At 44.5% G+C, this 24,340-nt stretch overlaps 1 protein-coding gene and 1 long non-coding RNA gene across 2 annotated transcripts in view; one reads left to right on the top strand and one right to left on the bottom strand.

The window, feature by feature from the left end:
• SPON1 (spondin 1) overlaps positions 1-8,240 on the bottom strand; it is a 385,887-nt gene extending 377,647 nt beyond the window's left edge. Inside the window, exon 1 of the mRNA XM_020797212.3 lies at positions 7,637-8,240. Coding sequence (XP_020652871.2) covers positions 7,637-7,877 — 241 coding nt within the window. The 5' untranslated portion in view covers positions 7,878-8,240. The remainder of the gene's footprint in view (positions 1-7,636) is intronic.
• A 265-nt stretch (positions 8,241-8,505) lies between these two features.
• On the top strand, positions 8,506-15,448 carry LOC110080922 (uncharacterized). The gene is made up of 3 exons (XR_002300882.3): positions 8,506-8,960; positions 10,270-10,354; positions 15,087-15,448. It is a non-coding gene; the product is annotated as an uncharacterized LOC110080922 (long non-coding RNA).
• Positions 15,449-24,340: the final 8,892 nt, after the last annotated feature.

Genomic DNA, 24,340 nt, shown 5'->3' on the forward strand with positions numbered 1-24,340 from the left:
AGCAGGTGGCCACTCGTCTCATGGCAGGGCATCAGCGACAGGGCCGCAGGGGGAGGCCCTTGTCCTGCCCCCCAGACTACAGGTCCGTTCTGCTGCAGGCGCAGCACATGGAAGCTCAGGTAATGGGGAGGAACATCGCCAATGAGTTCCTGTCCGCTCTGCAGGAGTGGGCACTGGAGGTGGAGGTCATCCGTGGCACATAGTCACGGATGCTGGGTGTAACATGCGGCAGGCTTTGAGGGCATTGTATACATGGCACACCAAATTACACCTTGTGGTGCATGATACCCTTAGCCTGGGCAGCCATATCAAGCCTGAGTGGGATGCAGGCAGCCAGAAGATGAAGGCACTCCTGGAGCAATGGCACCAGCTGGTGGGCCACTTCTCCTGCAGCCTGAAAGCTGCCCGCGGGCTGCATCAGTGGCAGGAGGAGTTGGGTCAGGAGACCCACGTTCTCCTGACAGACCTGCCCACCAGGTGGAACTCCACCTACACCACGGTGTCCCACCTGGTGGACCAGAAGGCCATTTTGGAGGACATCATGTCCTCGATGCCCATTCTGCCCGGGGGGAGAGAGGTGGGCATCAGTGTCATGGATTGGCTGGCCCTCTCCCAGATGGTGGAGGCCTTTTCAGGAAACCACTGTGGTTACACGGCAAGCCTGGGCCAAGTCATCCCCGTAATTCAGTTAGCTCATCGGGCCAAGTTCCAACCAAGTCCTGCCTGCTGGGTCCAGTTGGCTCATCACGCCAAGTTCTTTCTAACTCCTGCCTGCTGGGTCAAGTTCCAACCATGCCAACATGGCCGGACTCAGCCCCACCTAAACCTATCTGGGCGTGCCCATGCCAACATGGCCGGGCTAAGCCCTGCCCAAACCTATTCAGGCGTGCCCATGCCAACATGGCCGGACTCAGCCCCACCTAAACCTATCTGGGCGTGCCCATGCCAACATGGCCGGGCTAAGCCCTGCCCAAACCTATTCAGGCGTGCCCATGCCAACATGGCCGGACTCAGCCCCACCTAAACCTATCTGGGCGTGCCCATGCCAATATGGCCGGGCTAAGCCCTGCCCAAACCTATTCAGGCGTGCCCATGCCAACATGGCTGGGCTCAGCCCCACCCAAATCTGTCCAAGTGCTGCAATGCCAACATGACAGGGGTGACCCTTCCTGGCAGCCCAAAATAGCACATTTTAGTTCTTCTTGGAGATTGTCTTTATCCCACCTTGATGGCAAACACCTCCCTCTTGCTCATCCATGTGGCAGATTTCTGCCACTACACCACCAATGCCTCCCCCAATGCCACCCTATCCGCTAAGATTCATGTTGCTGCCTTGTGCCTCAGTGCCTGATGGGGCAAAAAGCCTGTTTTGCTGCCTTGTGCCTCAGTGCCCAATGGGTCACACGGTCTAATTTGCTGTCTTTTCTGCTTCAGTGTCCGATGGGCCCCAGTCTAATTTGCTGCTGCCCCTGCCCCTTGACTTCTTTGCTGCTCAAATTTATGGCAATAGAGTTACACCAGTATGTGTAACTAGCAGGATTCTGGTCAACGGTCTTTACTTTCGGCTAGACATGTATAGGAGCACACTGTTGCTTAACACTTTTTTTTAAGGGAAGTGATTTTATGTCAAAGTAGGAACACCTTCTGTACATGTGCAGAGACTACTTGCCCTGTGGTCTGAAAACAGAAGGGAGATCCTTTCTCAAGCATATCATTTTGGAGAGATCATTTAATTCTATCACTGTTATTAAATAGTGCCATCACTGTTAATATATAATACCACTATTATTATATAATACCATTTATTTCAAAAATAATATTTATTTATACATTTACTTAGGCAGAGCACGTCAATGTTATTTTTCAGGAGGACAATTCTGGGAATTCTGGAAGTTACAGTTCAGAGAGACACCTTTTCCCACATTTGCTTTTCTATGCATACAAAGAAACTTCATGCATTCATTAAGTATTCCTTAGAGGAACCCTAAACCTGAACCAACATCAGGTCAGTAAGATTTGTTCTATTTTGCAAATGAAGTGTTAGTATTAGGGTGAGATAGGTAATTCTAGATGCCTTCGAAAAGGTCACAACCTTTGTAGAAGCACAATTCTCAAGAAAACTATACCTGTTGAAACACTACATCTCTTGCAGCTCTTAAAAGGACTGAAGGTTGCACACCCTTGTATTGACATATAAAGGGTTCAAGAAACCCCAGCCTGAAAAACAACAGACAGAAATATTGTGGAACCTTAAGGATTAACCGGCATTTTAATGTGAACTGTTAAGCAGCAAGTCCTCTTCCTCAAGTGGCTGCCCAGATTTGGACAGCTAGAATATGGTAAACGAAAGGGAGATGCAAGGAGAGCAATGGGGTGGCAAGTATATATTTTTGGTGGGGAGTGCTAGGATAGCAGCCAGAAAAAAGATGAAGGAGGAGGGGCAGAAAGAACAGGAAGGAAGGAAACCACACTGCGATGATAGGGTTTCCAACCTAGTCAGAGTTGATCTAAGCTGAATGAGTATCTGTGTAGGAAAAGAAAAAGTATAGAATAAAGAACTCAGGATGAAGGAGAAAGGAGAGGGCAGAGGTGTGATTATAAAACTCGTGGATTTTTACCCGGTGTGAAGTCAGGTATAACTGACCCACTCTTTTCTTCTGTAGCTCATCTTCATAGTTGCACATCACCAGAACTCTCAATAGTTTGTTCTAACTGGATGATATAAACCACTACCTTTTCAAAAAATACATATTTGCCAGCCCTATGAGATCAAACAGAAACAAAAATTATGCCTTAAAAATCAAGGAAGTGTTTATAGCAAGCAGTTATATATATATGTTCTAGTTTTAGATACTCTGTCAATCTGCATTCACATTTCAATGCTTTTATCTACAATCATAAAGCCAGAAATGTATTGCTAAATGGCTGCTTCAACATTTTAGCAGCTGGAGCATTAAGAAGACACCTACACTCAGGATGCTGATAAAGAAAATCAAAAAAAGAGTTGTCGACTACTTCCTCCACCTTTTTATCTGAAAGGAAATTGAGTGAGTGCCCAACGTCTGTGGTTTTGGAAGAGAACTGGATAATGAAGATTCAGATGCAACTCAGACAGCACACTCTTCGGTGCATCTACTTGGAGGCAAAATCCTAATGCATCACTGGCAGGTGTGCAAGCAATTGTGAGCTTAGACACAGAAGCAGACATCGAATGGATGTTCCTATTTCATCTGTTTATCCTTTCATTCCAGGGTTCACCCTAGCATTAGACATAGTGAGGCACTTGCTTTAAGCAGCAGATCTAAGATTTCCATGAAAGGTCAGAAAATTATGAGTTCTTTCAGTTGTCATTGTTACATTTTATTGCCAGGGAGGGGAAGGTACACTCGTGGGATTTTGCTCCCTCCTGTGCCAAAATAAATCTAGCACTGAGTACTATTAAGTTGACACAGAGGAAATGCTCTTTGTTGCTGCAACTCTGGCAGTAAAATGTCGGGGACTATTTCAGTAAATGATAACTCTTTCCAGTCTGTCTCTTCTCACTCTTTCTGCTCCTGGTAGAAAGCTATCTCGGCACATGTAATCAAAGGGTACTTATACATCAGAGTTCCCAACTATTTAAATGTCAAGGCATTGCCCTAGAGTCATGTGTCAATGTCATCCTAGACTTTTCCACCCTGTGTATCAGCAAAGAAGACTGAGTGGAACATCTCAACAAATTTCTCCGAGGTGGGGGAGAAGTTCCCCAACCGTCTCCAAGGGTCAAATGACATCAGCAATGAGATGCAACTGTGCCAGCAACCTGGGAAACACTTTGCACCCTCCACAATATCCCAGACAGCATCGCTCCAAAGCATGGAGGTGGGTGAATGGCCATGGAAGCATAACAACGAGGGTGACATCTTTCACAAAATACTTTATGTAAAATATTTTTACCCCGCCTTTCTCTTTAAAAGGACCTCTGGTGGCTTATATCATTAAAAGACAATCTTAAAGCTAACAACAGTGAATAAACAAATGCTAAATGGATCAAACAAATACCATACACACATACACACACAAAAACCCCCATAAGCAACACCAAAAGACATTCAAAGTAGTAAGCTACAGCAAACCATTTTAAAAAAACCCACTCAGGCAGCCTACCAATCAGGGAAAGCTTGCCTGAAGAGAAAAGTCTTTGACTGCTTGTGAAAGGACAGCAAAGATGGTGCCAGCCTGGCCTCCTGTTGGAGGGAGTTCCAAAGTCTGAGAGCAGCAACAGAGAAGGCCTCTCCCATGTCCCCACCAAACACACCTGTGAAGGTGGCGAGGCCAAGAGAAAGACTTCTCCTAGCGATCTTAGCAGGGTCATAAAGAGAAATGTGGTTCTTGAGATAACTTGGGCACATGCCATTTAGGGCTTCATAGGTTAGAACCGACACTTTGAATTCAGCCCCCAAACAGATCCGCCGCCACTGGAGCTGCTGTAACGGCAGAGGGGGGTGTTATGTGATCCCTGTAATCAGCCCCAGTCAGCAGTGAATAAGAGTGAATATTCTGAGAATAAGGGAGAATATTCTGAGAAGAAACCCTGCAATATAGCATTCTTTTTTCTAGGAGGCGTGGTAGTAGTCAGAAAGAACAAAAACATCTCAAAAAATTTCTCAAAAAAAAAAAGATTCCTCTCAGAAATTTCAACTTGGCTCACTGAATCTCAGAGAATGTTGTTTGGTGAGATGCTAAGAATTCGGTGTCTAGAGGTGGCTGGTCCTGTGTTGCTAAAACCAAGATGACCTTGAACAGGGGAGTGACCATTAAATTCATTTAAATCTAAAGTGTAGGCATGTTAAGCATATTAGGCAAATATTGTGAATCTGAGACAGGAACATCTCTTCTTCTTTACAACATTATTTCAGTTCAGTGGTATGAAGGCCACAGCTGACGTATAGGACTAATATCCCCACTTGTGATCAATGTTCATATCAATAGGTGACAAAAACCATGTGGGACCAGTCAGTACAAACAGGGCTAATTAATGCTTCCTGAACGCATGCTGCTGAAGTGAGACTAATGTGTGGGGCACTCTTTCACAAGAACATGTGCCACAACCTACCATATACTGAGAGAAGAATGCTCATCATAGTATTGGAAAATTGGTCATAAGAAGGTATGAGCTAGGAGGTAAAAATAAATAAACAAACCACTTATACCCCCCTCTGTTTGAAGAAAGAAGTATTGCTGCTCCTTCCAGTCTTGAATATGGATCACACTTCACTCTGCTTATCCAAAGACAAGAGGTTACCAACTGAACAACAGATGATAAAGAGCATGTGGGTGTGAACTGGCAACCTCTTCACTCCTGTTTCGCCTCTTTAAAGAACATTTTCATGCCCCTTTCTATTAAAAAGTGAGTAACAGAGTAACAAAATCGCTTCAGCAATCAAGAATGGTTCCCTCAGGTTTTGGCACTAGGCTTTTTCCATTAATGCCCTCAGCCTCTATTAACATTGTTTTCTGAATCTCTGGCTCTAATTCAATTCTCTTATTCAGAATGTTTCTTCTTTCCAGGCAATTTATAAACCGCAAAACCTCAATTTGTTCTTAATTAGCAATTCCCCCTTTACATAGACTTCATAAGGATAAGAGATCATTTTTAAAGAGAACAACATTTTTTAAAAATGATGGGGAGTGATCCTTTTCTGGACTTAGAGTGATGTAACTCCATATTGCATGAGAGCAACCTGTTAAACTCCTGTGACAGTTAGTAAAAATAAAACAAAGTGGCAACATTAAATTGCTGTGGGAAACATAAAGTTACACTTCTGACATTTTCTTAGACTCTTCCCATCTGGCTTTTAGGAGATCATGGAATGATTTAGCTTTGAAAGTCACATTATCTAATGAGCCTAGAAGTAAAATCTGAAAACTTCTGCTAATAAATATGTGAAAATGATTGTATTTGATTGTATTTTGTTGGCAAAACCTCATAACTTCCCCCTCCCTTCCAGATTTTACTCTGGAAGTTTATTTAAAGATCTGTTTCCTTTCCTCCAGTTCCGAGGAGGAGGAAGAAGAAGAGAAAACCCTTCTTGGCAAGCAAAAACACTATCCAGTGAAACTTTTTCACGAGGAGTGGTTTCCAAATCTTTGACATACAATTTAGACCCCAATTGAAACACCACCCCAAAAACTCTAAACTGGTATTAAGCTGACCTGGTGCAAAAAGTTATCACAAACTCAAGATTAATCTGCTGCTCATCACGAATAGTTAACATTCTCTCTTACAAACACATTTTATCTCCACTTCTCTTATTCAGCCCATTTCCTTTCCAAGCACAAGAGTGCCTAATGGTCACAGAAGTCATAAATAGGTAATCTATACTGAAGACTCCTTTCCTCAAGAATGAATTTTAGGAAAAAGCCCAACATTAACCATGCATTATTTGGTGGGGGCTTGAAGGAACATAAACACCCTTCCAATATTCAAGCCAAAGGAAGGGAAGGAGAAGTGCTACTCAAGAATTACCGGTACTTTAATAAATGAGCTTGTGATGTGTTTGATAGCTTTAGTCAAAAACATATATGGGATTGTTTTCCAAAAGCATTTTTAAAAATAAAAAATTAAGTGCCCAAAAAGGATGTCGATTATGCTTCTCCTAAAATCCGTATGTGGTCCAGACTGGGAGGAAAGATTATTGGTAGCTGTTTCACCTGTCCAGAAAGACAACTTGAGGAGAATAGAGGAAATCCCTGTATCATTAACATCTTTTAAGTATTTATTCTTTCAGGGGGTTACTGAGTTGTGTGGCTTTTTTTCATCCACATGCATTTTCTTCTTGAATGGTCTAACCCTGCCCACTCCCAAGTGCTTTCCAAGTTATAAGAGCACTTTTATTTAAAGAAACCCCCAACTGCTACCCAACGCTTGAATATAGTTCTCACCACCAGAGCGTTTCCTTAAGGGTTCCTGAGCATGTGCAGAGCGTGATGCCACCAGTTAACAGCATTTACACAGTAAAGCAGGTCCAAGATCTGGCTGGACGTTCTCTTTTTATAGGAAAGAACAATGGGAAAAAGAGAGAACTGGGACCCAAACACGAAATGGAAAACGGAACACAAAAGCTGGGGGGGGGGGCGGCTTCCAGAAGCCTTCCGGGCCCACGCACGCAAGCTATTCCGAATTCCTGTGTCACAGCGAGATAATTAAAAGCCGGAGTCTCCTTTGGCCAAGTGAAAAAAAAATAATAATTTCCACTTGCAGCTCGAAGTTGACAGGGAAGAATGCAGGGGGACAACTGAGGTTAAGAAAGGAAGAAATGGTGCCCTGAGCAACGTAAGAAAAAAAAAAGCTTCCTTTTGCCCGAGAAGAATACAAAATTGGGGGGGGGGGGGTGTTTTAAGGAAAAGGCTTTCCCTCCCCCGCCGCGAGTGTTGTGTCTCTGTTTACGTGTACACACACACACACACACCCCAAGCAAGCAAGCAACGTGTGTGGGAGCGAGTCAGCGGGGAGCAGCCCAGCCGAGAGGCCAAGGGACCCCCCCCCCCGGGGTTTGCGCCGCGCCACTCGCGGGCTCTCGCGGATTCCTGACCGCCGCGCTTCTTCCCCGGCGTCGGCGTCTCTCCCTCTCCCCCCCCCCCCCGACCAACTTACCCCGGTAGCTGTTTCCGGGCTTGTAGAATTCCGGCTCGCCTTCCACGCGGAGGCTGAATTCGTTATATCCTTCTCGCCGGGTGCCTTGGGCGCGCAAGATCCGGCTGCAATAGCCTTCGGATTTGGAGGCTCGCTCTAAGGTTTCGTCGGGGAACGAGGCGAATGTCACCAAGGGGAAAGTCCACGCGAGCAGCGGCAGGGCTCGCCAAGCCCCGCAAGGGTAGCCCCGGTCGCGTCCCATCTCCTCTGCTGCCTTTCCCAACCCCACAACTTTTTTTTTCCTTTTTTTTAAAAAAAAAATGAAATAAAGAGCAAAATTGCGGTATGCTGGGCTGCTCCTGCAAGGAGAGAGAGTGAGAGAGAGAGAGAGAGAGAGGAGGGGGGGAAAAATCACAACCTGGGCAGGTTGAAAATAGATGGCTGGGGGAAGCCCCCCCAGCCCCTCCTCCTCGTCGTCTCCGGAGAAAACGAAGCGAAGCCAGCAAGGAACTAACGAACGCAGCCTTTAATCAGTTGCAGCCCACGAAGGGTCCCCCCCCCACCTTCCTCGTCGCGGAGCTTGGGGAGGGTCAGGGAAGAGAATGAGGGAGAGGCTGGGGGGGGAAGCGGGGTGTGTGTGTGTGTGTGTGTGTGTGTGTGTGTGTGTGTATGAAGGCGGGGGGGGGGAAAGACTGCGAAATCGAAAGGACGGGCTTCGTCGCCGCTCAGGAGAAACCCGAGGACGGACCCGCTCCTGCCCAGATCCGAAGTGAAGTGCGGTTGCGTTTCAGACCCGGGGATTAGCAGTAGCTCGGCAGCTCGGCGAGGTTGACTTAACCGAGCTCTCCGTTCACGAGAGCCGGTGAAAGAGCTGAGCGGGGGGGGGGGGTCGCAGTGATTTGGGGGACGAGGGGTGTGTGTGTGAGAAAGAGGAGACCCGAGGTGGCCTTTTCTCTCTCTCTCTCTCTCTCTCTGTGTGTGTGTGTGTGTGTGTGTTTGGGGGGGCGGGGGGTCCCCCCCCCGTCCCCCCTCCCCGTCTCCGAAGGGCAGAGGCTTGAAATGAATCACCCGCCCAAAGTCTAGAGGAACTGGGTGGCCATTCGTGGGCAGGCAAGGAGATCTTAGGGAAGGCTTCCTTTCCTGGAAGGGGGGGCGCCCAGGCAAAGGTTTCTCCCGGATGATTGGTTCCTCCGGGGAGCGAGTGACCCCGAGGCAGAGGTAGCCCTGATATTCCCCTCACACACACACACCCATCTCAAGGAGCGGGCTCGAAGTTTCGGAAACTTTCGCAGCATCCCGAAGAGATGCAAGGAAGCGGTTGAGGGAAGGTACCCTCAAGCCCAAGGTGCGCTGCTGGGGGGCGCGGCGTTACTCGGGAGTCGGGACGAAACCCCACGACGCATTCGGCAGCGTTTCCTCGGGCAAAAAGGGTGGGCGCGCGGTCAGGTGGCTGCGCCTTCCCTTACGGCGAGAGTGACCTGGGAGAAGGGTGGCGACCCTCAAATCAGGGGTGGCGAAATAAATGGGCAGAGTTAATCCGCGGCGGGTGTTGCGATGCGAGTTTAGGAGGGGTGGCGGTGAGCTTGTGGGTTTGAACCGGAGTTCCTGATCTGCCCGCAACGGAGCCACCGGTTGGCGATCCCAGGAAGGGGCTTCTCTGAATCTGAAGGAACAGGTTGGGAGCCGGGGGCTAGAGGCGTAACGGGACTGTAACGGTTGCCGAGACTGTAACGATAGCGTCTTGCTCAGTTTGAGTGCCATGGGTGCGATCCAGGCGGATTTAGAGGCCCCACAGGCCTAAGCTGAGCCTACGTAAATCCACCCCACTGCACCCTTAAGTTTTCCTTAATTTCTTTTTTTAACCAACGACATCAAACGTGAAATTTAATGTTCAGGGAAGGGGTTTATGAGGGAGTTATTTAGAGTTCCCTCCTGGCCTGGGGTCCTATTTTGTTTGTTTAGTTGGTTCCTAAATCATAGCTGATCAGGAGGGGAACCAGAGTTTTCCGTCTGCAACTTCCAAGTCCTCACAGCCACATGTTCATACTGGCTGGGGATTCTGGGAACCCTAGTCCAAAAAAAAGAGTAACATTTCCAAGCTCTGGATAGGACCACCCTGGTGGAGCAACCTGACTCAAAGTGCCAAGTTTATTCCACAGAATACCTGAAAGAGAATCTGATAACCAGGAAGTGAAATACTTCCGTAGCATAGGTGGAGGCATAAGCGGCATTTTCCTAGCCTCTAGAGCAGGACTCTTTTTATAAAGGATATAATATTTTCTTAATTCATTCATGTCATGCCTTGTCAGAATGAGCTGTTCTAGGGCCCGGGTAATAAATAAGCAGTAACATTGCCAAAGTGGTTCCCAAGGGACCCTCCCCATTTTTATTAGTGCTCAGCCCAACTTGCTTTGCATTTGGTTACCACCAGCAAAACTGCACATCTGTGACGGCCACAACGAATCGTTGCTGCTGCCTGTGCCACTTGCATCAATGGTGCCACGCATGCAGAGAGATGTCCCCAGATAATTAAGAAAGGTGGTAACTGGGGCGTGTAACTCTGGTGTGCTTGGTGGTTCAATGCTTCTACTCCTCTTTAATAGTTGTATTTATCTGGCACATTTGTATCTTGCCTTTTCTGCAACGTGTTCAAGGTGATGAACATGGCTGCCTTCCTCGCTACAATGACTCTATGAAGTAGGTGACACGGAGAGAATGTGACTGTGCCAAGGTCACCAGGTACGTTTCATTGTCAAGTGGAGATCTGAACCCAGGGGAATCTCAGCCTTTCAAGTCTTCGTCCAACACTAGAACCACTGTGTGTATTCCAGAGCTCTAGCTGTTTTACCATGAGTTAATAGTCTCATATTTACTTAATATTTTAATTGTTTCAGTTGTAACAACAATAGCAGCGGCCACAATAATAATAATGAGGTGCCATCAAGTCATTCCTGACTTATGGCAACCCTTTGCAGGGTTTTCCAGATAGAAGAAAATCCAGAGCACCCCCTTCTTCTTGGGGGGGTGCCCTGGGACTGTGCAGCTTGCCCAAGGCCACACAGGCTGGCTCTTCTCCCTGAAGGCACAGTGGGGGAATCCAACTCCCAACTTCTGACTCCACAGCCAGATATCTAAACCACTGAGCTATCCAGCCAGCTCAGTTGTTGTTATATTCTCCTTATATGTACTGTAAGTGCTTATAATGTGAACTGCTTGCAGAGCTCACAATACTACGCTAAAGGTTTTTTTTTTTCTTTGCCTTCCACATGAAAGACTTTGGGCTGGGCAGGAGAGTCTAAGCATTAGAGAAGGTAATGCAATGAACACTGCTGGGCTGGCTGTGCTCATAGGTAGAGTGAGGTAACTTCCTCAGGTGGGCAAATGCTAGAGAGCAGTAGGGGCACCACCATTGAGGTGATCCTCCTGAGCTTGCCAGCCTGATCTGTGCCTTGTATGTGCCCCTTAAAGTAGAAAGCTGCCTTATTCTGTCAGCACTGTACATTTGGCTGCCATTCTGGTGATGATATATTGATATTTATCATTATCAGATTTGCCCTGCTCCATGAATTTGTCAAGTCCTTTTGCTAAAGCTGTCCAGGCTGGCAACCATGTTGGGGCAGGGAATTCTGCACTTTGACCATACACTGCTTAAAGCAATATTTACTTCTTCATAGTCTCCTTCATATACTGAACCTGGAGTGGAGCAAATCAGGACAGAGATGACCTGAGATTCTAGTACAGTATTATGACAGAGGGTCCACCATCTCCATGCTAGATATCATTTTAAAATAATTTGCTTTATTAGAATTTGCATCTTTATCTATTTGCATCTTCACTGTCAGAAGAAGAAAAATGTAGATTCCTGTCTAGATGTAGTGTCCATGCAGGAGACTTTGTCATTGCTGAGGAGATTTAGTCTGGTGTGCATCAATATTTCTCTCGGTGTCCAATACTTAAACTATTGTGTTTAGTCGTTTAGTCGTGTCCGACTCTTCGTGACCCCATGGACCAGAGCACGCCAGGCCCTCCTGTCTTCTACTGCCTCCCGGAGTTGTGTCAGGTTCATGTTGGTTGCTTCGCAGACACTGTCCAGCCATCTCATCCTCGGTCGTCCCCTTCTCCTCTTGCCGTCACACCTTCCTAACATCAGGGTTTTTTCCAAGGACTCTTTTCTTCTCATGAGATGGCCAAAGTACTGGAGCCTCAGCTTCAGGATCTGTCCTTCCAGTGAGCACTCAGGGTTGATTTCCTTTAGAACTGATAGGTTTGTTCTCCTTGCAGTCCAGGGGATTCTCAAGAGCCTCCTCCAGCACCACAATTCAAAGGCATCAATTCTTCGGCGGTCTGCTTTCTTTATGGTCCAGCTCTCACTTCCATACATCACGACAGGAAAAACCATAGCTTTGACTATTCGGACTTTTGTTGGCAAGGTGAGGTCTCGGCTTTTCAAGATGCTGTCAAGATTTGTCATCGCTTTCCTCCCAAGAAGAAGGCGTCTTTTAATTTCAGGGCTGCTGTCTCCATCTGCAGTGATCATGGAGCCCAGGAAGATAAAATTTGACACTGCCTCCATATCTTCCCCTTCTATTTCCCAGGAGGTGATGGGACCAGTGGCCATGATCTTAGTTTTTTTTGATGTTGAGTTTCAGACCGTTTTTTGCACTCTCCTCTTTCACTCTCATTACAAGGTTCTTTAATTCCTCCTCACTTTCTGCCATCAGAGTGGTATCATCTGCATATCGGAGGTTGTTGATATTTCTTCCGGCAATCTTAATTCCGGCTTGGGTTTCTTCCAGTCCAGCCTTCCACATGATGTATTCTGCATATAAGTTAAATAAGCTGGGGGACAGTATACAGCCTTGCCGTACTCCTTTCCCAATTTTGAACCAATCAGTTCTTCCATAGCCAGTTCTAACTGTTGCTTCCTGTCCCACATATAGGTTTCTCAGGAGACAGATAAAGTGGTCAGGCACTCCCATTTCTTTAAGAACTTGCCATAGTTTGCTGTGATCCACACAGTCAAAGGCTTTCGCATAGTCAATGAAGCAGAAGTAGATATTTTTCTCGAACTCTCTGGCTTTCTCCATAATCCAGCGCAAGTTAGCATTTTGGTCTCGAGTTCCTCTGCCTCTTCGGAATCCAGCTTGTACTTCTGGGAGTTCTCGGTCCACATACTGCTGAAGCCTACCTTGGAGGATTTTGAGCATAACCTTGCTAGCGTGTGAAATGAGTGCAATTGTACGGTAGTTGGAGCATTCTTTGGCACTGCCTTTCTTTGGGATGGGGATGTAGACTGATCTTTTCCAATCCTCTGGCCACTGTTGAGTTTTCCAAACTTGCTGGCATATTGAATGTAGCACCTTAACAGCATCATCTTTCAAGATTTTAAATAGTTCAACTGGAATGCCATCACCTCCACTGGCCTTGTTGTTAGCCAGGCTTTCTAAGGCCCACTTGACTTCACTCTCCAGGATGTCTGGCTCAAGGTCAGCAACCACACTATCTGGGTTGTCTGGGAAATCCAGATCTTTCTGGTATAATTCCTCTGTGTATTCTTGCCACCTCTTCTTGACGTCTTCTGCTTCTGTTAGGTCCCTCCCATTTTTGTCTTTTATCATGTTCATCTTTGCGCAAAATGTTCCTCTAATATCTCCAATTTTCCTGAACAGATCTCTGGTCTTTCCTTTTCTGTTATCTTCCTCTATTTCTTTGCATTGTTCATTTAAGAAGGCCCTCTTGTCTCTCCTTGCTATTCTTTGGAAGTCTGCATTTTCTGTAACTTTCCCTATCTCCCTTGCATTTTGCTTCCCTTCTCCTCTCTGCTATTTCTAAGGCCTCGTTGGACAGCCACTTTGCTTTCTTGCATTTCCTTTTCTTTGGGATGGTTTTCGTTGCTGCCTCCTGGACAATGTTACGAGCCTCTATCCAAAGTTCTTCAGGCACTCTGTCCACCAAATCTAGTTCATTAAATCTGTTCTTTACTTCCACTGTGTACTCATAGGGGATTTGGTTTAGATGATACCTGAGTGGCCCAGTGGTTTTTCCTACTCTCTTCAGTCTAAGCTTGAATTTTGCTATGAGAAGCTGATGATCAGAGCCGCAGTCAGCTCCAGGTCTTGTTTTTGCTGACTGTATAGTGCTTCTCCATCTTTGGCTGCAGAGAATATAATCAATCTGATTTCGATGTTGCCCATCTGGTGATTTCCATGTATAGAGTCGCCTCTTGTGTTGTTGGAAAAGAGTGTTTGTGATGACCAGCTTATTCTCTTGACAAAACTCTATTAGCCTTTGTCCTGCTTTGTTCTGAACTCCAAGGCCAAACTTCCCTGTTGTTCCTTTTATCTCTTGGCTCCCTACTTTAGCATTCCAGTCCCCTAGAATCCTTCATGGATTGCTGCCTTGTAGTGGCGAAGGGGCTTGAGTAACTCAGAGAAGCTATGGGCTATGCCGTGCAGGGACACCCAAGACGGACAGGACATAGTGGAGAGTTCCGACTAAATGCAATCCACCTGGAGTAGGAAATGGCAAGCCACTCCAGTATCTTTGCCAAGAACGCCCCATGATCAGAAACAAAAGGCTAAAAGATATGACGCTGGAAGATGGGCCCCTCAGGTCGGAAGGTGTCCAACATGCTACTGGGGAAGAGTGGAGGACAAGTACAAGTAGCTCCAGAGCTAATGAAGTGGTTGGGCCAAAGCCGAAAGGATGCTCAGTTGTGGACGTGCCTGGAAGTGAAAGGAAAGTCCAATGCTGTAAAGAAAAATACTGCATAGGAACCTGGAATGTAAGATGCATGAACCTGGGTAAACTGAATGTGGTCAAACAGGAGATGGCAAGAATAAACATCGACATCCTGGGCATCAGTGAACTAAAATGGACAGGAATGGGCGAATTCAGCTCAGATGATTACTTAAACTATTGCTAGACACTAATTGACACCACAGGTGAGTAGAGGTCATCTGGGAAAGAACTAACTAAACTGGTAGAAACCAGCCTCATCTGATTGCATGAGTGGAGTCCAAGTTGTTTACCCAGATATTCTAGGGTGAGAAGTCCAAGAATGATAAGAAACGCCTAGGCTACACAGTTCTAGCAAGTGTTTGTGCTTTGATATCTGGTTCTGTGATCAGTTTGCTCATTAGGGAGATATTTTGTTAACATTTTGCCAATTAGTGAAATGTAAACAGCAAGAAAGTTGGCAGCACCAAGATATGCTTAATGAACAGGTGCACTTATTGCTAGGGTGTCTAAAAGTATATATGGAGCTGAGAAGTCCCGTGCGGTCCACCTCAGCATAGATCTAGGTTCCAGAACATGCTGAACAACTACAGAGTCCAGGGGCTCCCACGACCAGAAGGGGAGTGAGATTTCTCTCTATTCTGCTATGTTACTCCTTATGCTTTCTGTTTTACTCTTGCTATAAGAAAGGTATTTTTTTTCTCCATTTTTTTTTCATTTTCTCTTAATCCAGGAGAACTCTTTGTGAGCCTTAAGAAGAAGATGTAACAATGACCATTCTGGAACTTTTAATCCAGAAAAGCAACGCTCCCCATCTCTGTCCAAGATTTTCTCAATGAGAAGCTGGACAATGGTGTTGGATAGAGACTCGGGAGATCCAGATTGTGAACACCTTGAGTGAACTTGGGCCACTTTCTATATCTCAACCTGACCACCCTTGCTGGGCTGTTGTAAAGATAAAGTGCAAAACAACTATGTACTCCTTGTTCAAACAGTGGAATTTAAGTGTTACTTTGGAATATGAATGTAACGAAGAAATTGATAATAATATGGGCACTAGCTATAAAGAGATGATTCTGAGTGTTGCAAATCAAACTTGTTTGATGGATGATGCTTCAAAGGCAAGATCTTCCTATTTTGGTTGGAAGACACAGCTGACTCAGAGGTTTCTTTATCTTTTTGAGTTTAGAAAGGAGAATTTCTCCACATATACCTTTTCTAATACAAGACTGGGGTAATAAGATATGAAGCTGGCAGAGTTCCTCATTCTGAGCAGCTCTTAATGGTACATGTACTCTGTCAGGTCTTAGTAAACCAGCAGGGTCTGCTTGGAAAAGGATTGATTGAGACAGGGCAGAGAGGGCTCCAAGCTGCTGTTGCAACTGAATAATGGTGTCTAGGAATTTAGAGGCGAAATGATCAAGTACAGTTGGAGTGAGTTTTCTAGAGTCTCAGACAGCCATCCTCTCAGAGGATGGAAAAGATTTATTCCAAAACTGATTGAGGTCAATTTTCTTAATTCTGGGGCATCTAATCAGGAAGACGAAAAGGTGGGAATGAAAATCAGAGATGGAAAAGTTCCCTTTTGCAGGTATAACTGCCTGCTGGCTAAGATGTTCTGGAGACTGTAATCTTAAAAAAAAGTGCAAAAGAAAACATTTTTGCCAAATTATCCCAGGGATAATAATTGGGTTCCTTTTCTTGCAGCCAAATGCAACTGACTTTTGCTTACCCATGAGCATGTCCCAGGAATTCTCAAATTTTGTATCTGGCCTTAATATGGTAAATAGGAAAGCCAATTAGATTTGCATAAGCCGGGGAGTTAGGAAAGTTTTAAGGATCAGATCATACTTTTGCACTATTAAAGAGCAGGCCGGGTAGGTGGGGCTCGTCAGCCATGGAAGGCAGCCCATCTAGGAGAAGGAAAACTCCTATTTCAAACCTCCACTGCCTTGTGGCTATATCCACCAATGGAAAAGGCTTCAGGAGTTAACCTCGAGGCAAAATCCGGAGCTGGAGTCCCGAAGGCAGCTCGTGTCGTTCTGCCAACTCCTGCAACATTGCTGGAACCAGTCGTATTGGCTCTTGCCTTTCCATTGGACCATTTCAGCAATGTGGAGAGGGGGGATCTGCTGCTTGGGTAACAGCCTATCCTCCATATTACCTTACCCGGGCTTCATGCTCTGGAGAGGACACTCCTCGATTCAGAGCATGTTACCATAGTCTCTCGAGACTGAAGGATGCCTGTGATTTGCTTACCCTTTTTTTTGACCACCATTTGTGAAACTGCACTCATAAAAAAATTAAGCTGGAGGTAAGAATTAATCTCCCTTCCCAATGGCGATAGCAGTATTTAGGATCATCCATAAACGAGTTGGAAGTAAATCGAGAACAGACTAAAGAGTGGTTTTTTGCACAGCTTACATAATCATCTTGTGAAATTCAGACACACACAAACAAAGTGTGGCATTAACTTAGATGACTTTTCAAAGAATTAGACGAAGGGCTGAAAGACATTGTATAGACAGCTATTGGTGGTGCTAGCTAACTTTATACCAGAATCTTGCTGCTGATTTATGATTGTGTAGCAGAAATTGTTTAAGTGCTGGAGATAGATTTGCACTTATTACAGAGACACTGTTTCTGTGTCTGGGTGCATGCCCTTGGACTCGCACTCAGGAATATAACCAGCATCTTTTTAATAGGCAACAATTTACCACCACTACTGGTCTGTATGAACAACACACTGGTCTTGTTTGCCCTTTTCTACATAACAAGTGAATCCCATTTGCCACAAAGAATGTTAGATTGATAATCTTCTGCCACATTAGTTATTGTGTCAAAAGAACATAAGAAGAGCCTTGCTGGATCAGGCCAAGGGCCCATCTAGTCCAGCATCCTGTATCTCACAGTGGCCCCACCAGATGTCTCTGGGAGCACATGGGACAACTAGATAGCTGTCTCCTGATACCCCTCCCCTACATCTGGCATGTTGAGGTACCTTCCTTTTAAGACTGGAGATTACACATCCCCATCATAGCTTGTAACCTGCAATAGACTTTTCCTCCAGAAATTTGTCCAATCTCCTTTTAAAGGCATCTAGGCCAGATGCCACCACCACATCCTGTGGCAAGGAGTTCCACAGACTAACAACACGTTGGGTAAAAAATTAGTTTCTTTTGTCTGTTCTCACTCTCCCAGCACTCAGTTTGAGTGGATGTCTCCTGGTTCTGGTATTGTGTGTGATGAAAAAGAGCTTCCCTCTATCCACTTCATCCATCCTGTGCATAATTTGATACGTCTCAGTCATGTCCTCCCCAGGCGCATTTTCTCTCTAGAATAAAGAGCCCTAAACACTGTAGCTTTTTCTCATAAGGGAGGTGCCGCAGCCCAGTGTCTACTTCTCTCCCTGTCTTTTAGTTTTCTCTCTGTCTTTTGCACTCTCAATAGATCTCTCCCATGACAAATGTCTCACAGTATGACTTCATACTTAACAAGAAGATATATCAAGAGATAATATATATCTGAATCTCAGCTGCAGAAGAGCCATCACTTTCACGAACAGGAGCAGGGAACCTATATCCTGTGAGCTGGTTGCAGCCCACAGGCCTCCCCAGGTGAACCATACCATCACCCTCTTCCATCTTCCCTGACTTGGCCTGGAAGAAATGTTTCCATAGGACATATATACACACCTCTCTTTTAATATTTGAATGAGCAATGTTGGTTTCTTTTTTTTAAAAAAAGATACTTAAATACTCCTAAAAGAAATACAGCCATTCTTTGGAAAACAACTTGTATCCTCCTATTTGATTTGTGCCTTCTGCTGCTCACAAGTTGGAATCGCTTCAGTAATATGGTTTCAGAGACCAGTCAACAATCTTGACCCATGACTTCACAGATGCACGGTCCATTGGCAGAACTTTGTGTTCTGCTCAGCAAATATTTGAAACGGCAACCTTCTGTTCTCTCCAGCAATAATGTACTTTAAACAAAAGGATGAAAATAAAACGAATTAAACATGAAATAATTCTCCAGCACCCCATATCTCAACAAGCAAGTGGAGTATAAAAATATAACCTCATTCATTTGAGTAACTTGTGGAATGATAGTAACCATTAAAATAAACAAGGTATTTTCTTATGCTAGATTACAGTGGCAAGAAGCTACCTGGAGACCCTACTGTGCCTGTGAATAGCTTTATGATTTCAGTCCAGGTTTCTGGTGATACTCTATAGCAGGATATTAAGGTTGTTTCCTTGAAAATAAGCCTTACTGAATTACTCAGTAATTCATAGAAGCATGTGGCCTTATTGTGTGTTAATTCTTTCTCTTTGCATTGCCCTGGACTGTTACAGTCTTAGAATTGCTGAGCTGGAAGGGACCCTATAGATCAGTGATTCCCAACCTTGGGCCTCCAGATGTTCTTGGACTTCAACTCCCAGAAATCCTGGCCAGCAGAGGTGGTGGTGAAAGCTTCTGGAAGTTGTAGTCCAAGAACATCTGGAGGCCCAAGGTTGGGGACCACTGCTATAGATCATCGAGTCCAGCTCCTGTCAGGGAGGCACAGCAGGGAATTGAACTCCCAACCTCTGGGTCTACAGCCAGATGCACAAGTCACTGAGCTATCCAGCAGTTCTCTTTACTCTCTCTGCTTCCATTTTGTTCTGTCTTGTTTAAAAGTCAAGTTGCCAGAAATATTCCTAGATATGCACAGTATATGTAGTATATCTTGTTAGAAGTGAACACTGTAACTTAGCAATTGATACAAATAAATTAACTTGCATTGCCTGAAGCCACGAAATGAGTAATTTCTGAAGTAGAGACATTATAGAATACTGGCAGTGTCATTAAGCATGGACATCCTTAGGGCTTTCTATTTGTTCTACCAATTAGAGTCTGTTTGCCTAAAGTGTCTGGAGTGATGCATCCATCCAAGACACATGCAAACTGATAAATTTACCATGGATGGCTAGATTTAACGGAGAAAGCTTGGCATCTTCCAAACTGCAGTATTGCTTCTTTGCTTCCCATATGTCAATAGGGCTCACCAAGTAACCCGTGCCTATCTTGCGTCCTCTATAGGGAGGAAGGTGGCATATAAATAAAATAAATATTAAACATGGCAAGAATATATGGAAATCAATATGTATCTATAGGGCAAAATTAATTGTGTGGATTTAAGGCATATGTTTTTCTAAGTACTCTTTCCTTAGTACCAGCTGGATATGCAGAAGTATGCCAGGTGAAGCCTTTTGGGGCACAAGCATACAGTTATAGCATATTTATCAAATGCATGTCGAGATGAAAGATGGGGAAGAGGACAATTCTATAGGACTGGCATTGCTTAGAAGAAACAAAAGACTTGATGACCATCATTGTGCTTTTTCAGTAGGAAGATGAGCAAAGCAAATCACTATACATTCTGTGCCATTAATGAAATGGATTTGATAGTCCAATGAAGCTCACCCTTTCCCTGTCTAAGCAATTGTATTGTATCATTAATGGCAAAGAATGTATGTGAATACACACACACACACACACACACACACACACACACAGAGAGAGAGAGAGAGAGAGAGAGAGAGAGAGAATGTATAGTGATTTATATCTCTTTGTTATCTGAACATTTGATCTAGTGATGATTTCAAAGGAAAACTGTAATTTTTAAGTTCCTGGTATCAAGTACGTAAAAAAGAGTGCCGCAAAGTCCTGAAGAAGGATAAAAATGGTCATTTCTTTCACTGGCTCAGCTCCTACCTTTTTTATAGCAGTGGGGCATTTAAAAAGCTATGTAAACGAAACTTTTCAGAGTGTTTTGTCTTCATGGCAAGAAATGCTCCAGCTGCTGCAGTTCTACATGTCAAAGTGGATTAGAAATTACAAAAGTGGTCCAGTGTCATTACATGTTTGGCATATACTTACTCAAATATCAAAAAAATCGTACCATGGGAGGTTTGGGACATTGTGAAGCTTTCGATCAGGAATGCAAATGGTAGTAAGGGGGAGGAATACTTGGAGTTGTAGTCTAACCATATCTGGAAGGCCACACTGCCCGTCTATGCCTGAGACTGTTTGTGTTAGGAAATCTGGGCTGAGAATGGTAGCTTCATGTAGCAAAGGTTGGACTTTAGTACTTCCTCTGAAGAATGTGGAGGGACCTCAGGGAAATTGCTTGGTAAAGATAAAATAGCCAGTTCAAATCCCTCAGCTGTGTTTGTCTGGCATTTGCCTTTTTAATGTCATATGGGAAATATTATGCTTGCATTAAAATGAATCTGAGCTTGTAATGTACAGTATTTTGGTGCCTATTTGATTTGTAACACAATGAAAACTGCCTCATGCACTTCAGCAGCATAGAGAAAGAAAGAAATAGCACAACGACTATCTGTATTCGGCATTGACAGAACCCAATCTGACATCTTGTGATGTTTCCTGGTATTCCAAAACAGGGGAGAGGCAGTGAGATATTGGTATAAAATATTTCAGTGATCCTAAGGGTCATCCAGGTGCATCCCAGATAGAGATGGGCATGACCCCAGGTGTTTGGTTCTTCAGTGCCTCACCTCCTCTGGCAGGCATCCAACTCAGAGGCAGTGCCCAAAGGAGGTGAAGCAGGGAAGTCAGGCTGCTGTCTCCAAATGGGCACGTGCCAGAGAAGGTGGGACTTTGAAACATCGAACACCTGTTCAGCTGATAAACAAACTGAATTGGTGGTTCATTCTCATCTCTATTCCCAGATGTTTCTGAATGGCTTTCAGAGATTAAGCTGTGACCGACACTTACCTCCTACAGTCTTTCAGTTTTGGAGAACTCTGTCTAGGGGTGAGGAACTTGTCTTGTGACCTTACCATTCCTATTAGCTCTAACAATATAAATAAATAATATAAATAACCAACATAGCCAGTGGTGAAGGATGATGGGGACTGTAGTTCATCAGCATCTGTAGAGCCGCACTTTGCCCACCTTGCCACTTGTGGAGAACATCTTTGGAGTAGTTGACACACTTTTCTGAATTCCAGGTCTCCTAAAGGAAAGATTTTAAAAATGTCTTGTGCTGTATCTCAGTTTTTCTTTCTAGACCGAAAACCCTAAACTGACAAATAAGAACTTACCATGCACACCCATTTCTCCAAATATTCTCTAGTCTAACAGAATAAATAGAGGTTCTTTCTCTCTTTCCCATCAGCGCCAGTAATGAAATTTGCACCATGGCACCCCATGGGAGCCCACTATCTTTCTGTTATCTCTTATGCATCCCCATTGTTTTCTGCCATTTATTTCAGGTGTAACTGATAGAAATATATCAAACCATTTCTTTGTGGATGCACAAAGTGGAATATAATCTTCCGCTCACTTGCTCCTAGCTGTGATGGTGCCATAAAAATACTGTGGTTTATAAAAAGTGAAAGGCATATATCTTTGGATTCACAAAAACAAAATCTATCTTTAGAGAAAACAGGTTTTGCATCATCTTATAAAACTGATCTGCTCTCTAGGGCTCTTTTGGTTTGTGAACCTTTCACTGCAAAACAAGTTCATATTTCATTGTTTGTCAGCTTGCGTCACTGAGCCAAGTCCCCCTCACACTCAAATTTAATATATGGGGTACATCATTATTGTTATCACTACTGCTTAAAGCAGTAAAGGGGCTTAAGGATCATAGCCTCAGCTGGAACAAATAATGGAAGCATTTGAAAGTCCATGAGAGCAAAAAGGTATTTGTTATCTTAATTAGTGGTTTACCAGCATTCAGTAAGAGGGTGCTTTGATGGATAAGAGGGTGAGCTAAGAGTCACACACTTTTAGATGTGACTTAAGTGATGAACTTTGGTTGAGACCTTGGGAAAGCTATCTTCTCTTCTGCATTCCCCTTCACTAACAAGATAATGATAGTAGCCTATTGTAAGGATGATTGAGATACTGTTTGTGAAGCATTTGGACAGAGAGCTAGAGAAATGCTATTGTCTTTTGAATACAGTTCCCGGAGGCATTCAAAAGAAGATTAGACAGCCATCTGTCAGATATATTTTGATTTGGATTCCTGCATTGCGTTGGACTTGGTGGCCTTATGGATCCCTTCCAATTCCATGATTCTATGAAGTGCTCATCCGATATAGTTGCACAACATAGTACTAGCCAAACTATGACCAGAAGTGAGTTTTTGCAAGAAAAACCTGAACCAGACAACATACAGTTCCAAGCTGAAACCACAGAAGCATCGCACCAGAGACCTCCAGCCCTCCTGCGAATTATTTGTAATATAAGTGGTTCAGAAAGGCAATGCTTCACATCTGTAGTTGCAGATCCTATTTCTATACAAGTAACAATAATGTGCCATCCTATTGATTCTGATGCACAGCAACCCTTACCAGGGTATCCTCAGTATCTATGATGGATGTTGAGCAGAGCTACCTTTCCCCCATGTCTCTCACATCATGAATACCTAGATGCCTATGCTAAATTTACAGACATAATTAACTTGTCATAATCATTATCATCATCTTAGAACTGCAGAGTCTACCAAATATCTTTGATGACCTCCTTTTTGTGCCTTTAATACTAATGTGAGATGCAGAAAATAAGTAGGGAAGGTTCCTTGCAGCCATTTCTCACCCTGATAGGACAAATGTCTCCTGTGAAAATGGGTGCTAGTAGGCTGTTACTGTCTCTAGATGTGAAGCTGGATAAACGCATTGGCAAAGAAGCTACCATGTTCTCTAGACTCACAAAGAGAGTATGGCTTAACAAAAAGCTGATGGCATACACCAAGATCCAGGTCTATAGAGCTTGTGTCCTGAGTACACTCCTGTACTGCAGTGAATCCTGGACCCTTTGTACACGTCAGGACAGGAAGCTGAACATGTTCCATGTGTGTTGCACCCGGTGCATTTTTGGCATCACCTGGCAGGACAAAGTTCCAAATAATGTAGTCCCCAAATGAACTGGAATTGTTAGCATGTGTACATTACTGAAACAGCGATGTCTACATTGACTTGAGCATGTAGTGAGAATGGCTGATGGTTGGATTCCAAACGATCTCCTGTATGGAGAATTAGTGTAGGGAAAGCGCCCTAGAGGGAAAGCACCCCAAGGATATCTGCAAGCAGGATTTGAAGGCCTGAGGAATGGACCTCAAGAGATGGGGAAACCCTGACATCTGAGTGTTCAGCCTGGAGGCAGGTGGTGCAGCATGGCCTTTCCCAATTTGAAGAGACACTTGTTCAGCAGGCTGAGGCAAAGAGGCAGTCCAGAAACCAGAAAAATCAGGGAGCTGGACAGGGGACAGATTGCATTTGTCTTCAGTGTGGAAGGGATTGTTACTCTCAAATTTACCTTCTCAGCCACACTAGGCACTGTTCCAAGATGTCTATTCAAAGCATGTTACCATAGTCTCTTGAAACTGAAGAATGCATTAAAAAAGGCTGTTACAGCACACAATGTAGAATATCAACAGTAATCAAAAGGTTTTGGCTACACAGCTCATTTGGTGCAAGCTGGTGTGGGCTAGATAGGAACACTTAAGGTTGGATAGAGATCTCATATACCAAGAAGTATGATCTTTTGATCCAGATGCCATAGAGGCCCTGTTTGGTCCACCTACTTCCAGAAAAGAAAACCTTTTTTTAACCAATTAGGACAGTGCAAAACTGAAGGCTTCCTCCCAGAAGCAGGAGAAGATAGGAGGAGGAAAGTAGAGAGTTCTTTTCCCTCCCCCCAACTTTTCTTAATAGCCTTTTTGAAAGGACCCCCAAATAGTTACCCTCTAGTCTTCTCCTCCCACCTTCCCCATTGTCTTCAAATGCTTGAACTTCAAATGCTTCAAATGCCTCTCATTACAGTAATTAAAAGCACAATGGGAAAGGGAATGTTCAAGGGCACAAGGACATTCACCAAGGTAGGTTAGGAGAAGGGGCCAGCTCTTCTTGAATTTCACAGGGATTGGGGAGAGGGATGAGGTAAGCAGCTCTGCAGATGTCATTTTCA

This window comes from Pogona vitticeps, chromosome 1 (assembly GCF_051106095.1).
Source record: "Pogona vitticeps strain Pit_001003342236 chromosome 1, PviZW2.1, whole genome shotgun sequence".
Taxonomy (NCBI): Eukaryota; Metazoa; Chordata; class Lepidosauria; order Squamata; family Agamidae; genus Pogona; species Pogona vitticeps.